The following is a 16,279-nucleotide window of genomic DNA, read 5'->3' on the forward strand; positions in this document are numbered from 1 at the left end:
ATAAATAAGAAAAATAGGACATGTTCTATTTCGTAAATCTCTATACTGATTGTACGAATACGATTATACCGTGTTTGTGTTTACAGTGACTACACCACAGAAGATGTCTGCAGCCACCCACATAGCCTTCACATTGCATTCAAAATATACAACCAGCCACTAGCACACCAGATAACTACGAAAAGAGTTCAGTAGTTCTCTGTTCACACTGTCACAGCATAGATACCTTATGCTGTGACACTGTCAATGTCAATGTCCTTAATTCAACTTTGACATTTTAGTGTCCAGCCAGTTGCCAGATGCCAGATTTAGAAACATATTTGTTCAAATTTCCATTTGACACGGACACGTGAATTAGTTTAAAACTGGTGTTAAACTATTATTAATTTTTGGACCAGTGAAATTACTTAAGGAAAATGAGTACCATTGTTGAAAAAATTGCGGCTATAGAAGCCGAGGTAAGGATATTAATTCAAAAATGGATTAAAATGTTCCTAACCTCTGACCGGTTTTCAGATGGCCAGAACTCAAAAAAATAAAGCAACAGCAGGACATTTGGGACTTTTAAAGGCTCGTATAGCAAAACTTCGGAGAGAATTAATTACTCCAAAAGGAGGTGGTGGAGGTACTGGCGAAGGTTTTGATGTAGCTAAAACTGGAGATGCACGAGTCGGATTTGTAGGTTTTCCATCAGTGGGAAAAAGTACTTTACTAAGTAATTTAGCTGGTGTATATTCTGAAGTAGCTGCCTATGAATTCACCACACTGACAACGGTGCCTGGGTGCATTAAATACAAGGGAGCAAAAATACAGGTACTTTAATGTAAAATATCTACATTATCTTTTTGTTTTAGTTACTCCAGTCTTTCCATATACTACTTAATTACTGATTCTAGTTTTGACGAGAGCTGCTTAATTTTATATTTGATAAGCAGAAAGTACATACCTTTCAGTCTGGCATTACAAAAAATAAAGATTAACTATCTCATTAAATTTTTGAAAATTAAACTTATGTGTTTAACAGTATATATGTTTTATTTAATTATGATGGTGTTTGTTAATAAATGGTTTGGTCCTTTAGGAAGAAACAATTATGAGTATATATTTATTATTTATATAAACTCCTAGCTGACAAAGTAGTACAATATCTTAACAGTTGGAGCCTATTAAAATAGTTGAATTATAATAATTACAATAAAAAATATTATATTTGCCCCTGAATTAAAGAATAAATATTATTTGACTCTTGTTTCATATTTTGACATGACTAAATTTTGAAATTAGAGATGATAACTATTATAAATCTAATTATAATGTTCACACAATTTGGTTAGTTAGGGAATGAAATATTCCTAATGACAACCAATTAAAGATCTGTACATAAACACGCTTTCTAAATATAGCAAAGTATTTGGATTTTCTTTGAAAACTAAGCATAGACATACATTTTTTTTTCTCTATATAACTCAGACCTATATATATCTCTCTATATATTTCTCTATATAAACCTATATAACTCGGATTTACTTACCCTTGGAATTTGTACAGTAGCCAGAAAGTTATGGTTTTATTAAAAACGAAAACACTTTTTTGCATTTACTTTTCATCTGTTATGAATACATGTGTTATCAGATTAATTATTACTTGATACTAATATTTATATATAATATTTATAGTTGCTAGATCTTCCTGGTATCATTGAAGGTGCCAAAGATGGTAAAGGTAGAGGTAGGCAAGTAATAGCAGTTGCAAGAACCTGCAGTTTAATCTTTTTGTGCCTAGATGTGTTGAAACCACTGGGACACAAAAAATTAATTGAGCATGAATTGGAAGGATTTGGACTAAGATTGAATAAACAACCTCCTAACATATATTTTCGGAAAAAAGACAAAGGTGGAGTTAATCTTAACTGTATGGTACCGCAATCTGAACTTGATTCGGATACTGTGAAAAGTATCCTGTCTGAGTACAAAATTCATAATGCTGATGTTACTTTGAAATATGATGCCACCAGTGATGATCTCATAGATGTTATTGAAGGCAACAGAATTTATGTCCCCTGCATTTATATATTAAATAAAATAGGTAAGTGAATGTACGAAAATACTATTCTATCATTGATTTTTGAAGTGAATCTTCTATTAAATGATTGTCAATATTTAATAAGTCATAAATGTCATTTGATTAATAACAACATTGAATCATCTCTTCAAATTTTTATAATAATTCTAGTTTGTTTCTAATTTGTTTAATATAAATAAATAATAAAATTACTTTATTTAATTTTAAATATATTACAGTAAAACCTCTGTTAACCGAAGTAATTGGGGGGAGGCTGTTTCAGATAACATTGTTTTTTGTATTGGTCTTGTATCAAAATACATAGTACTCTTGGTCAAAGTTGGTATTAACAATACTATGAGGTGATTTTTTAATGTTTTCTAATATATAAATAAAATACAGAATAAAGTAGTAAATAAGGAAAATTAATATGTTCTTGTTTTTTTAAGAAATCATCTATTTTCGTTTGTGTTTTTCTTTGAATACGATGTTTTGCAGCTATATCTCTCCATCGTTTTATTTGCAGAACGTCATGCGGCTTTGTTTCATTAGATTGTTCGACGAAACGTAAAGCAATCTGAAAAGGACAAAACGTTATGCCATGACAACAAAAATTAAGAGCCTAGCCGTGTCCCTAACTAATTAGACCTACTGTATAAAATTCTACTGTATTAAAAAGTTTTTGGGATTGGAACTGGATCAAAACACTGCAAACAAACACAACTGTGTCCCACACAAGCTAGAATTGGTCTGAAGTGACCATGGACCATTGGACCGTGGAAATAGCCAATTCTTGAGAAGTTGGAACTGATTCGGGCTTCGGATTATCCTGGATGACAACAAACTGCAATCTTCACAACTCGGCCACTCAATTTCTTCTTAAAACCATGTGGACCTCTCAAATGGTAGGAAACGCCGTCTTATAAATCTCTCAGATAAAGCACAACACAACAAATCGGTGATTAACTCAACAAAAACTGCCAGATCGTATTTTGAGTACAAATTCACGTTTCAAATTGAAAAAATTTGCCGGCTTTGAAGACTACACCCGCAAGGTATTTCTTCCAAATCTCCCTCCAAACTTAACTGTCTTTCTTCCTCTCGGTTTAGTCGACCTTCATAACCTCTCTGACCAGTTCTTGCTGCTGGCCAGTCGGAATTTTCTCTAATGACGCTTTTTATGAGACTATGGACCTTAAGGATTCTTTCAGAATTGTTATTTACACAGTTAAAATTTCTCTTAGATGTGCCGCAAACACTTGTATAAACAAACTTCAAGGAATTTTTATACACAACATCCAGGGGCGTATCAAATAAATTCTATACATTAAATATTCGATAGTTATAAGGAAATTATTTATGCTACAAAGTGAATTTCTAAAATAACTACCACATAACCATTTATGGTTTTCATATCTTATTTTTTTAAACGATCTAGAAAATGGTCGATATCTTATCTGTGTACAAAATTTGTAAATTTGTCAAAGGCCGGCCCATTTCAATAATTTTTAATCTTTCTTTATTTCTTTCTTTATTTCGACAAATATTCTTTATTTTGACGACTTAAAAAAGGCGTTTCAATCAAACGTTTAAAATATTATGTCAAAATTTATAAATAACAATTTTGAACTAAGTAATTTATATTAATAAATAATTTATTATTGTATATTTGAAGAGGTTAGGCGGCGCCTACCTTGCCTTCCCCGACGAGCCGCCCATGTTCTTCATTCATTCATTAAATTCTTTGTTTTCATCCTGGGAGTATACTCCAATTAATTTTCTCTCCTTTTGTTTATGATCGTTTTGACTATGACTATCCTTTGTAATACAAAGGCATTGTTTTATTTTTATTTTATAATATTTTTATCATTATGTCCACTCCTAATATGTTTATTATCTGAAATTTAACCATACTAATGCGATCTTTTTAAAATGTTTTGTTTTTTTTTTAGATCAGATTAGCATTGAAGAATTGGATGTAATATACAAAATTCCTCATTGTGTACCAATATCTGCTCATCATAGGTGGAATTTTGATGATTTATTGGAAAAGATGTGGGAATATTTGAAATTAGTGAGAATGTAAGTATTCTAAATTTTTTATTTTAATTAGGATTATTTCATTTTTATCTACTTATAAGTTACAATTATTTTAGTTAAAATCGATTAACTTTTGTAATATATCCAAAGCTTCTTACATCTATACTTTGCAGGTATAGATTGCCCCATGGTATTTTTTAATTAACAACAACTTATATACTTCATCTAATTTACATACCGTTGCACGTCATCGGCGTCATAGCCCGTGACGTCACATGATACCAACACGAAATATTTAGGCGGTAGGTGTGTTCTTTTTTAGAATCACTTTGCCGAGTACACTGGCATTACAGCCACTAGACATATTTTATTATATACGCGTAGAACTAATACTTAAATATTTCTATTAATCTTAACTTAAAGAAATAGACAACAATATATTTCATTTAATTTGTATAAATGCATTATAAAGCGTTTTTATGAAGAACATTTGTTCGGAACACACTGTAACTGTAATCGAACGAAGGTGAAATTTTGGCATAAATTGCTAACACTTATTTGACAGTTGCGGTGTTGACACTTTTTGTACTTTATTATTTTAAATTTTAAAGTGAATACCTCTTGTTTTATATTTTTGCCTATTTAATAAAATCTGTTCTTTTTAGAACAAAATTAGTGTGTTTTATTTCAAAAATGTCACGTAAGAATTTAAATAGTCGTTGTAAAGAGTATAATAATAATTATGTGACCTATTTGATTTAAAATGGATTCAGGATTTTTTTATACTTTGGCAACTATGTCAACTTCGATCTCTGACGTAGATAATGACGTGCAACGGTTTGTAAATTAGATGGACTGTATGATATTTCAACTTCTTAATATAAAATTTTTGAACAATTTACTAAATATCGTATAATATTCCTTTACTACAATCTACAGACACATTTATTATCTTTAATCAAATAAAAGGCAGATATCAAGCACAGTTTTTTTTTATTAAATCTTGCCCAAGTACTTTCAATCTCAGAGCATCTTCAGGGGCATTTTGTCAAAAATTGTTGGCTATTCAGCACGTATATGAATGTTATATACATTAAATAATACATTTACACAATACTAACACTTGACAAAGGACGAACAGTTTAAAATGATTTAGAAGCTACATTGTGGGTGACAGCAGGAGAGAGAAAATGCGTAAATATCTGGAGATCAAACGAAAGAGCCATTTGTTTATTATAAACAGACTCCAAAATGTTGGAGTGTTGTGACATTATCAATCTCAGAAACACAAAATGATTAAGAATCTTATTCAGTTTTTATTATATACGGGGTGAAACGAAAATGCTACAGCATTAAGAAAACAAAATGTATGATGATCTCTAAGAAGGAACAGCAATTTGGACGAATCAGTGGGAATGGTCAACAAATAGGAAGAGTAAAAACATACACCTACCTAGGTACGAACGTCAATGAAAATTGGGACTACTCACTAAAAATCAAATGTAGGATAGAGAAAACAAGGTCTGTATTTCAAAAAATGGCTAAGCTATTCAAATGTCATGAAGTACCAATATCAATAAAAATCGGGTTACTACGATATTACATCTTTCCTATACTGTTGTACAGAGTTGAGTCGTGGACTCTCAACGACGCTACCTGCAAGAAAATTGAAGCTTTCGAAATTTGGCTTTATTCCCGAATATACCGATCACGTTACCAATTAGGTTATTTTAATAAGAATAAAAAAGAAAAAGATCCGTTAACCTCATTAAAAGCCAAAATATATGGATTGCTGCAACTAATTTTACAGGGAAAAGTAAAAGGAAAACGAGGACCACGAAAGCGAAAGCTTTCCTGGTCGAAAATTCTACATACGTGGTTCAACACAACAATCACAAATCTTTTCAGAGCAGCAATGTGCAAAGTACAGATTTCCATGATGGTCGCCAACATCCGAAACGGATAAACACTACAACAAGAAGAATGCATCCGGTGACATAGTAATTTTTAAAATAAAAATTCACCATATTCTAGTACGCAGTAGAAAAAAATATACTAACACGCCCTGAAAATTTGAATAAACATTTTAAATTTTCATGAAAATAAATTTTAAAAACGCATTTCTAACGAACATGTACGGAACATATAGAAAAGAAATTCAAACTGAACCCGGAAACTTCGATTTATACAGCAGAGGCTATTGCAATATATGAAGCTTTATTATATGTAGCTGAAGTTGAGTTTGCCCATATTCTAATTTTGTCGGACTCCTTAGCAGTGTTAAAATCCATTGGTAAATATGGACCACCTAACTTACAAGTCTACCCATACATTTATAGAATTAAACATATTATTCAAACTCTTTTAACTAAAGAAATCAATGTACATTTTCTCTGGATTAAAGCACTTGCAGGATTTGAACATAATGAATATGTCGACTTATTAGCCAAAGAAGCACTTATTTAAAATAAAGGTTTTGGATGATGACAAATGTGAGCATTGTGGAGAGGAAAGTGATTTAGATCATATATTTTTTGGTTGTTCTAAAAACAGAGTCTACTCATCCAAACTTATAAATGATTTATTAAAATATAAAATAGCAGCTCCTTGGAATATACTATATTTATTATCACTTGGCTCTGTAGATATTTACAACTCCTTAATTAAATTTTTAAAAGACAGCAAATTATCATTATAATTCTCTAAAAATTATTTTAGTTAATCTTGTTACCTTTGTTTTAAACCATTTGTATAACTTCCTCCTCTCCGTGACCTAGTGTTGTTGTGTCTTATATAAATAAATGCCTTGATAGGTCCCTAGGCGAGAAGAGTGTGTCCCTGTTCTCCTAATATCGATGTAATAATCTTTTATTTTGATAGGGCATTTAGGTAAATAATTATAATGATGACTGTCTAAGCAAAAAAAAAATGAGCCACACCGTACTCGTATAATATCTATCACATCGTCTTTTTTTTATTTATTTAAAATTATTTACTTGTTTACGTTAGTATTTAGTACATTTCATTCCTTTTTTCTTTAGTTACACAAAACCCAAAGGACAACTGCCGGACTATAATTCACCCATTGTTTTACATTCGGAACATACTTCTGTTGAAGATTTTTGTAATAAGCTGCATAGGAGTATTGCCAAGGAATTTAAATAGTAAGTTTCTTTAATATAATATGTTTCATATTGTTCATAAAAACAAAGATTATTTAGAAACAGTAAAAAAAATTGGGACATATCCTATACAAAAAAAAAAACGAACCACTGCACTGCACTAAATACGTATGACAAGAATTGAAAATAAAACCTGGTATATTTCCTTCGTTCATCATTAGAAAATATTCAGCATTGTGTTTCAATCTGTTTCGACTGGTTATAAATTAAGTTAAAAAACTGCTCTTAACACCATTTAGATAGATCCAGTCTCGGCACTACTTTAACCACTTAATTCCATTTCTGTTTAGCTGCCTAAATGAGATTATTTAACTGTGTACTTAAATGCTTCTATTTATCAGAACTCTGATAAAATGATTTACATTTTTTTTTTATCTTAACTGCTGCGATCTACGATCCCTTCTTTCGGTTCGGAAGAGTAGTCTTAAAAGCCGCTCTTCCCAAAACCACATCTCTCTTCCTCGGACTCTCGACCTCAAGTGACGCGTTGTAAAAATTCATTCTCCCACGAGAATGATTGGAAATTCCCTAAGGGGATTTTTATTTATTCTTTGCGTGGATCTCACGCCAGTTTCGTTTAAAAACTCATCATTTATTTTAAAATCTCTATAGGCGAAACAGAGAAAAGACGAATTAAAGAGCAAGACAGTTAATAATTCATTTTGAAAGCAGCACCTGGCAAATTATAAACAGACTCTGAAGTTGTTTAGTCTAATATTTTTAAAACGGAAATATATATGAACTATTTTCGATTTTTATGAGTTACAGGGTGAAAAGAAAATGCTGCAAGCTTTTTTCCTGAAGCTTGATATTATGGAAAATTGTATTAATATTTGAATTTTTATTTTTAGTGCCCTTGTTTGGGGATCCTCAGTCAAGCATCAACCACAAAAAGTAGGATTAGAACATGTGCTGTGCGATGAAGATGTTGTACAGATCGTTAAGAAAGTTTAAAGTGTGCTTACCTTTTACTTACGTTGAATCGTGACTACAAAACATATTTATATTAAGTATAATATGAACAACACTAGTGATATACTTGTTTTAAAACAATCAAATTATTTTTGTGAAAATTTTTACATTTAACCAATGTGTATCATGTACATTTTCATTTTTGATTTTACTTATTTGCAGGATATTTTCGTAGTTTCAATGTTTTTAACTACTTAAATAAACTAACAATAGACCATGAATGTGTTGGTTTTATTATTAATATTGTTCCGTCCCTCCACATTTTCCTCCCTGTCCCCGTCCCTCCATTTTCTTTTTATATTTAATCCTTTAATTAACGTGTATGTCTTTACGTACTTAAACTAATACGATCCTGTAGACACCGCCCCTTATATACTTAAGGGAGGTCAATATTATTCGGAGTGTACACACATAGCTCAGTCTTTGTATAACTAAAGCGAGATAAACACTTTAGTTTTATGATGTAACCTGCTAAGTGTAAGAACGGGATTCCAAAGTTCAGCTCAATTCCCACATTCCCAGCGCACTAGAAAGAAAAAGAAGGAGATTCATTCATCATCACAGGTATTAAAAAATAACACCAGTACCTTTAAATAAACAATTATGATTAATTTAAACTCTCAAATACATTTTAATCAAATATGTATAGTACTGCAAACTCTCCAGCCTCCATCACATTGATCGGCAATACCAACAATAAAAAACAAATCACATTAATACCGGCAAGCCAAGAAATAAACAATAGCCTGACAGTTAACACCTTAATACCAACAACATCACAAACTTTTGGATGTTTACCTTATGTTCCATTCTTAACACCGAAACTTCTCAAATTATTTAAATGATTAGAAAACATAAAAATTGCCACTAGGATTGTTAAAACCATAGCATGTTTATACACTAAAACTAAAGATCCTCTAACAATCAAGGAAAGTTCTAAAGTAGTGTATCAAATACCTTGCTCAGATTGTGATAAGGTTTATATAGGAGAAACTTCTTGTACATTACACAGCAAAGTCATTTCTCTCAAAAGTGATGTAAAAACAAACAAATCACAAGCTTGTGCATTAGCCGACCACTCCATCAATCTAAATCACACATTTTATTTTTCACAAGCTTCAATTCTAGAGAGGCAGAAAAATGAACAGAAGTGGTTATTTTTTGAAATGACATATACAGAAAAATAAAAAATATATAAATTGAAAATCAGATATTAATAAATTAAGTAACATTTATTGTTACATTTGAACATATAAATACAATTGGCGTATATATATATATATATATATATATATATATATATATATATATATATATATATATATATATATATATATATAATAATGTTTGTTGAATAATTAATGAAAAAATGAAATGTTGAATAACAATTTGGCTACATCTAATTTGATTGTTTTTATGATTCTCTTCCATTTAAAATGTGGATCGTTAATCTTTTCTGACCTAAGTTGGTTCTCCTAATGAATGTTTGCTAAACATGTTAAAGTTGCATAAGCAAGTCTCCATAACTGAAAAAATAAACGAAATATAAATAATGCACAATTTAAACTTTTTGAAAAAAGTGATTTCAGTTCAGGATACCGTTGTGTAAAAAGAATCTTTATGTGATGTAGGTTTTGATAAAATTGTTATTCTGATGAAGGTAGTTACAGCTGGTATGAGTTATGCAGCTACTGAGAATAACAATTTTTCAGTCTAAAGTAAGATTTTGACTTTCTATTGTATTCTAGAAGTTTAAATTGAAAATCAATATTTAATATACATTGTTTTCGTATAGACACTTCTCACTTATTGTACTGTTCTTATACATCAGAACAAAATAGATTCCGAAAAGCACCCTTATGCAAATATAATATGTATATAATATTTTATAATCAAACGACTCAAAAAACGCAGGGATTTTAACGTTGACGCTTATATATAGTATAGACATATCATAGATATTAGAAAATAATATATTTTAGAAATAATAGAAATTAATATATGACATGCTAGAAAAGGTGAGAAGAAATCTACACTAAAGAAGTGAGATAAGAATGTAGTATTTCCCCCAGACTGTGATCATTGACGACGTCCTCAAAAGCTAATACATAAAATAAAAATATCCCACAATACTACACTTACATAATAAAATAAGAAAGGGATAAAAATTAAATTTTGTAAAATTATGACTATACTTTTACTGATGAACCACAGTGTAGGTGGGATAAATCATGAAAAATATATAAGTTCTACAGTCAAAAACAGGTAATATAAATGAGATTTAAAGACAAGAAGAGATCTCATAAGAACTAAAGACGCTATAGACGACAAGATAACTGTTTATAAGGATAAACAGAGACAATATGTTGACAGTACGGAAAATGGAAGTCTATCAATAAAATATTCAATTGCAGTACAAAACGCAAGAGGGATTACTTACGAGGACCACGAAGAAATGGTAATTATACTCTTCTGAAGGGGAAACAGACCTAATCGCTGTATTGAAGAAGGATATTGTTTCTAATTAGTTTCTGGTGCTTTTAACTAGTTTTAAAGAGCTTTCAATAAGGACAAAATTTCGAATTGTGGTGTAAATAAAGATTAATAAAAGATAGCGGTGATACATTTCGACTAAATATTTTTAAAGGACCAGTTGAGGTGATAAAATAATCTTGTAAATATTACCTTTACCAGCAAAACATGGTTTGTTTCAGTGATATATATTTTAGCTTCCATAGGATTTAAACTATTACTCATTATCATCATTAGCGCTCTTCTATTGTTTTTATTCCAATAAATCCAAGGACAATTATAAGCATTTATAAATACTTTTTCAGACTAAAAAATTAAGGTAATTAGTTTGTAATTATTATTATAGTATTAGCATTCCTCTAAAGGAGGGCGTGCATTGAATTGGCTCAGACCGGTCACCTCGACTAAGAACAATCGGCAGATTTTTCTATACCTGAAAATAAATGAGCCACCGTGCATCCCTTAAGAATGTGGGATCGTTGGACCGGTTGGATCGTCTCACCATTGGCCGAATGGTCCAATGCCGGTGTCTATTTTTAGTAGTATTTTATGCATAGAAAGGTAGACGTCTTAATTTTAATATAGATAACCCTGACAAAAGAAATTGTATTAAAAATGCAATTTTTTGTTATTAATATATTTTATTTGGAACACCTGCATACGTCACTGAGATAATATTGCAAAAAATCGCCATGCACAAAAAAAACGGGTGTGGCAGTCCAGTGGGACTGCCGATAGTTATACTTCTATACACGCGTTCGTCGTTACAAATTTATATGGGAGTCAATCTGCACAATCATTACATATGTAATGCTATAGGTAAGAGAGAGCAGAAAGAGAAAAAGAATTAGGTATACAGGTATATGGTGCATCGTTTGCTGTATATAAACATTTGACCTGTAATAGGAGTATAGTAAGTACATAAAGGATTGAATCAATATTTTAATGAAAATATATATTTTTATTTTCATATACGTATAAAAGGAGTTGAATGCAAAAAATTTTTTTACACATACTCTGCAGTAAAATTCATTGTTAATTTTGTTATTAATATAAAAATACAATACAATACACTGCCACATAATTCAATATTATAATACAATACAAATTAAAATGCAATATTCATAGTATTTAAAAATGATAATATATTTTTTATTCTCGAGAGAGAAAGAGAGAGTATAGAATACATCTTTTGTCTCTCTCTTACCTATATCTTACATATGTAATGATTTTGCCGATTCAATCAATATATACGAATACACACAAATTTCCAACGTGAAACGCGCGTATAGAAGTATAACTTCAAAAAATTTTTGTGGAAAATAAAAATAAAAAACCAACAACTCGGATTATGTTGTAAATTTTCATTTTATTTTAAAATTTAGCATTTTTGCGTATATTACATATATTTAATAAGACTAACGTGAAGTTTTTAAATATTTCAAAAATAAAAAAGGAAATTCATATTGGGATTCGAACACACATTCGAACTCACAGCGTATAAACCAAACACGTAAGAAATTTGCCAATTAGACATGACACTAACATATTTCAAAATTGATAGTTCTCGGTCATACAGCGATTTATTGTAATTATTATTTTGAAATACAACAGCCTAAAATAATTATGAACATTTAATAAATAATACGAAACATATCACATAAATAATAATATTAATTTATATTATATATATATATATATATATATATATAATATTATATATATGTATATATATATATATATATATATATATATATATATATATATATAATATTATATATATGTATATATATATATATATATATATATATATATATATATATATATATTTATATATTATATGTAATATTTAATACATATACAAAAGGAACATATTTATTCCCGATAGAGAGAGAGAAAATATATCTTCTGTCTCTCTATTACTCATATCTTACATATGTAATGATTTCACCGATTCACTCCCGTGCAAATTTCCAACGTCGACCGCGCGTATAGAAGTGTAACTTCAAAAAATGAGCTTCTACGTCTAGGACGTCAGGATCAAGCACTACCATTTGTATGGTAACTCACAAAGCAGCGTACATGGATACCAACATCACATTTTTAACACAGTAGCGACATTTCGTTTGTTTTCTTGATCAATCACATAATGACGCATTCCATAGAAACGAGAATCGGTATTTTCTCTTCGACTTGGTCGTCCACAAGAAGATAAAGTTACTTTTGTATTTGTATAAAGTGGAAGAAGTGAAGTTGCAATGCGACGTCGAAAAGCTAATTGATCCAAAGTGCCCTCATTGCTTCGATATAGTTGCCAACATTCTGTACAGCCAAATCGATACAGTGAGTAAACAAACAGAAGTAGCACTTTTTTCCTCTAATATCAGTTCTATAATAAACTCACATTTTGATCGCATCGATCTACGCCGCTCATAATTCGATTATATAATTTTACCATAAATGGTTCAGGAACAAGTATCGTTATTTTTCTTGTTGCGAGTATTGCTTGACTTGATGAATATGATTCGCACCAAGTGCGTTCGAGCAGAGCGATACAACATTATCATCGTGCCAGCAGATAATTATCAATTTTTTATTTGCGTCAAACTTAACATCGTACGAACCTCTTTTATTTTTTTTGTAACTCCTTCGCTGATTTCAGCGAATTTTTTGGTATTCTATTACTTCTTGTGGCTCTCGTTCCTCTGATTTTCCAGCATTTCAAATAAAGTCATTGTACTGAAAAAATTGTCAAAAAATAAACGAAATTTTTTCAGCTCCTAAAGTTTATATCGTCATCTTATCGGTTTACCCTTTATAAACTGCTTACAGCCATGACGCCCGAAATAAGGAACTATGGCTTTATCAATGCAAAAACGTGCATTAATTAGTGCACGTAAATTAGTAAAATTTTTAAAAACAGTACAGCGTTAAGGGGCAATGCCTGTAGTAAGCTCCCTCCAAGTCAGTGCAACTCCAAATTATTGGTCATAATTTTTTTATCACACTTTAAGGTGCAAAAACGGTGTTTTTTTATTATTTTTATTGTATCAAATCAATATGTTGGGGTAAAATGAGCAAAAGTACACAAAAAACTTTAATTTAAGCTGTGCTACATTAAGTTTAACCCAATAGTTTATGCAAAATTAACGATTTAATGTTTAAAAATGTGATTTTTTTTTGTAAAAATTATTTTTTTTTATGCAAAAAGTATTATATTGTAGCTTTTTTAATTACAAATCAAATGAGACTTCCCTAAGATCCGATCGGTCAATTCCTTTTCGGGATATGATTAATTCTCATCGAATGCCATAGTCTGTGGACTAGTGCGCATTTCGATGCGCATCGCCCCGCCTCGAATTTTCCCGTTGGCTCTTGACCTGGAAATCCCTATTTATCGCTCGAACGGCACATATAAATATTGGCGATTTTCAGGTCAGCCAGGTCAGTCCCTCACGGGCTCTCCGAGAGCTTAGTGCTCTTGGGGCGCTGCTTCCTGCTGTTCCAATTATACTCTACAATTATTCAACTACAATCTGATGTTTTATTTCGACCTATATTTTTGTCATGTAAGAAATATCTTGTCTTTTTCAAGACAAGCCATCAGAAGATAAATATTTACAAGTCCATACCCAGTAAATGGACTTGGGTAGAGGAGCTCTCGACTGCGATATTCGAAGCCCCCTACAGAGCACCCGGGTCTAACAGAAGGTGGTTAGACCCTTAATTGTTCCCCCGAGGTGACATAATTGTTTATAATTAAAAGTTTTACATGACAAGATTTTTTTTTTTTTTTTTAAAAGATCTAATTTTAAACTTATTCTCTTGTTGGTCAATTATATTTTTATGTAGGAAAAAAAATCATTGTTCAAAAAGTTTTTCAATACCTTATTTACTGCTTTGAAGTAGTGGCGACTTTTGCGTTTTAAACTAATCAAGCTACAGCGCTCCCTATACAATATACACATTTCTAACTTATCGATTATTATAGCCGCAGTCAAGAAAAATAATAAAAAAAGTTTTCTATGACCAATAGAAGTGGAGTTAGCTTAATTTGTTTAAAAAATTACAGCTGCTATGTTTATAACAATTAAGTTAACCCTATATTTTATGAGAATATAATTTTTATTTTTACCGCTAATAATTATAGTAAAAATAAAACCGCTATTTATAGTAAAAAGCATAAGTAAAGTTGGCTTTTTTCTCGAGAAGCCGTAATAATTGAATTTGTCTTTTGGTTAAACTAATTTTATCCATAGTGTCCTATCACATCTCGTATGTAACTATAAGTTCATTAATAATGAGGACACTGTGTAGTGCCCTTTTGGTAGTCGCCTTCTTTGTTTTTTCTATCTTGATATATTCGTTATATTTTTCCCTTTCATTTAAAAAATCACACGCTTCAATCGGACCAATAATAAAGGAGTTACGGTACATGTAGTTCGCCTATCTACCAAGAGATGGAACAAAAAGCAACTGTAACACTCTCTAACACTTTTTGTAACACTGTTCCCGCACTTCCCCTACTGAATAAGCGGCTTCGACCCTTAAATTAAAAATATTATAGGAGAATAATATAAAACTGGATTTCGGCAACGTGGATCGACAGTTGATCGGTACCAAATATCTGTGCTGCTAGTTTTTATTATTTAGTTTTAAATCAATAGTTTTATAGTTAGTGACATTGTTAGAAGCAGTGAAGTTACTCACCTCGTTAGATAGACTTTGAGCAGTTGTACAGAAGGTTGAGGCTATGAAACACCACGATATTAATATAAAATACATTCTAAAATTGCTTTGCGGACTTATACCCTAAAACAAAGTGCATGGAATGTGTTAGTAATAAAAGACGAAAAAATTCAAATAAATCTACTATTAAATAAGCCACATCATATACCCAAAAATAACTGGATTTAATGCCTAATTAGCTAAGCCATTTTTATAAGGCATTTTTCAACAAAAAATTACAAATAATTTGAATAGAAAGCATTTTTCAAAAAATTACCAAGAAAGAAAAATTATTTATTTTGATGGGATACGTCTAAAAAAATTATTCGAAGCGATTCAGGAAATTGTTTTTTTGTTATAATATTATTTGTTAATAACAATTTCCGGTCTACTTGGAAAAATAAAAAGAAATACATTTGAACTTAAAAAAATATGTATATAAAATCGAATAAAAAAGGTTTGGTGCGGTAGACATGCATTTTTACACAGTGCGATGTTGCCCTTTTTTGGAAGATTAATAATGTTACCCCTTTTGAGCACTGAATCACTGTTCTCTTGCGGTATCTGGTATACAATCTGGCAGTCAAAATTCTATCATTAATGGGTTTCCATGAAATGAGACTTTTTTTGGCTTGTTTGCTAAAGTAGAAGACCCACTCCGCCCTCGTGACTTCCATTTTCTTTACCACTGTATAATAGGAGTTCTTCTGTTTGGGTATGGTGTTCACCATTGCCCAACAATCTTACTTCCGATAGACCAACAA

General features: G+C 30.7%; 1 protein-coding gene across 1 annotated transcript; it reads left to right on the forward strand.

Annotated features, from left to right (window-relative positions):
• Positions 1 to 273: 273 nt before the first annotated feature.
• Positions 274 to 8,476, forward strand: LOC140435080 (GTP-binding protein 128up). Its single transcript, XM_072523777.1, has 6 exons — positions 274 to 458; positions 517 to 813; positions 1,677 to 2,085; positions 4,014 to 4,143; positions 7,143 to 7,265; positions 8,135 to 8,476. The coding sequence occupies exons 1-6, from the start codon at positions 417 to 419 to the stop codon at positions 8,235 to 8,237; spliced, it is 1,104 nt and encodes a 367-aa protein (XP_072379878.1). The 5' UTR covers positions 274 to 416; the 3' UTR covers positions 8,238 to 8,476.
• Positions 8,477 to 16,279: the final 7,803 nt, after the last annotated feature.

The sequence above is a fragment of the Diabrotica undecimpunctata genome, chromosome 2, assembly GCF_040954645.1.
Source record: "Diabrotica undecimpunctata isolate CICGRU chromosome 2, icDiaUnde3, whole genome shotgun sequence".
Taxonomy (NCBI): Eukaryota; Metazoa; Arthropoda; class Insecta; order Coleoptera; family Chrysomelidae; genus Diabrotica; species Diabrotica undecimpunctata.

Excerpts from the sequence above, each read along its gene's own strand:
- LOC140435080 (XM_072523777.1), top strand. The coding sequence starts at position 417 with ATGAGTACCATTGTTGAAAAAATTGCGGCTATAGAAGCCGAG. Across the intron at positions 814-1,676 it reads ACAAGGGAGCAAAAATACAG|TTGCTAGATCTTCCTGGTAT; the intron begins GTACTTTAATGT and ends TAATATTTATAG. Across the intron at positions 7,266-8,134 it reads ATTGCCAAGGAATTTAAATA|TGCCCTTGTTTGGGGATCCT; the intron begins GTAAGTTTCTTT and ends TTTTATTTTTAG.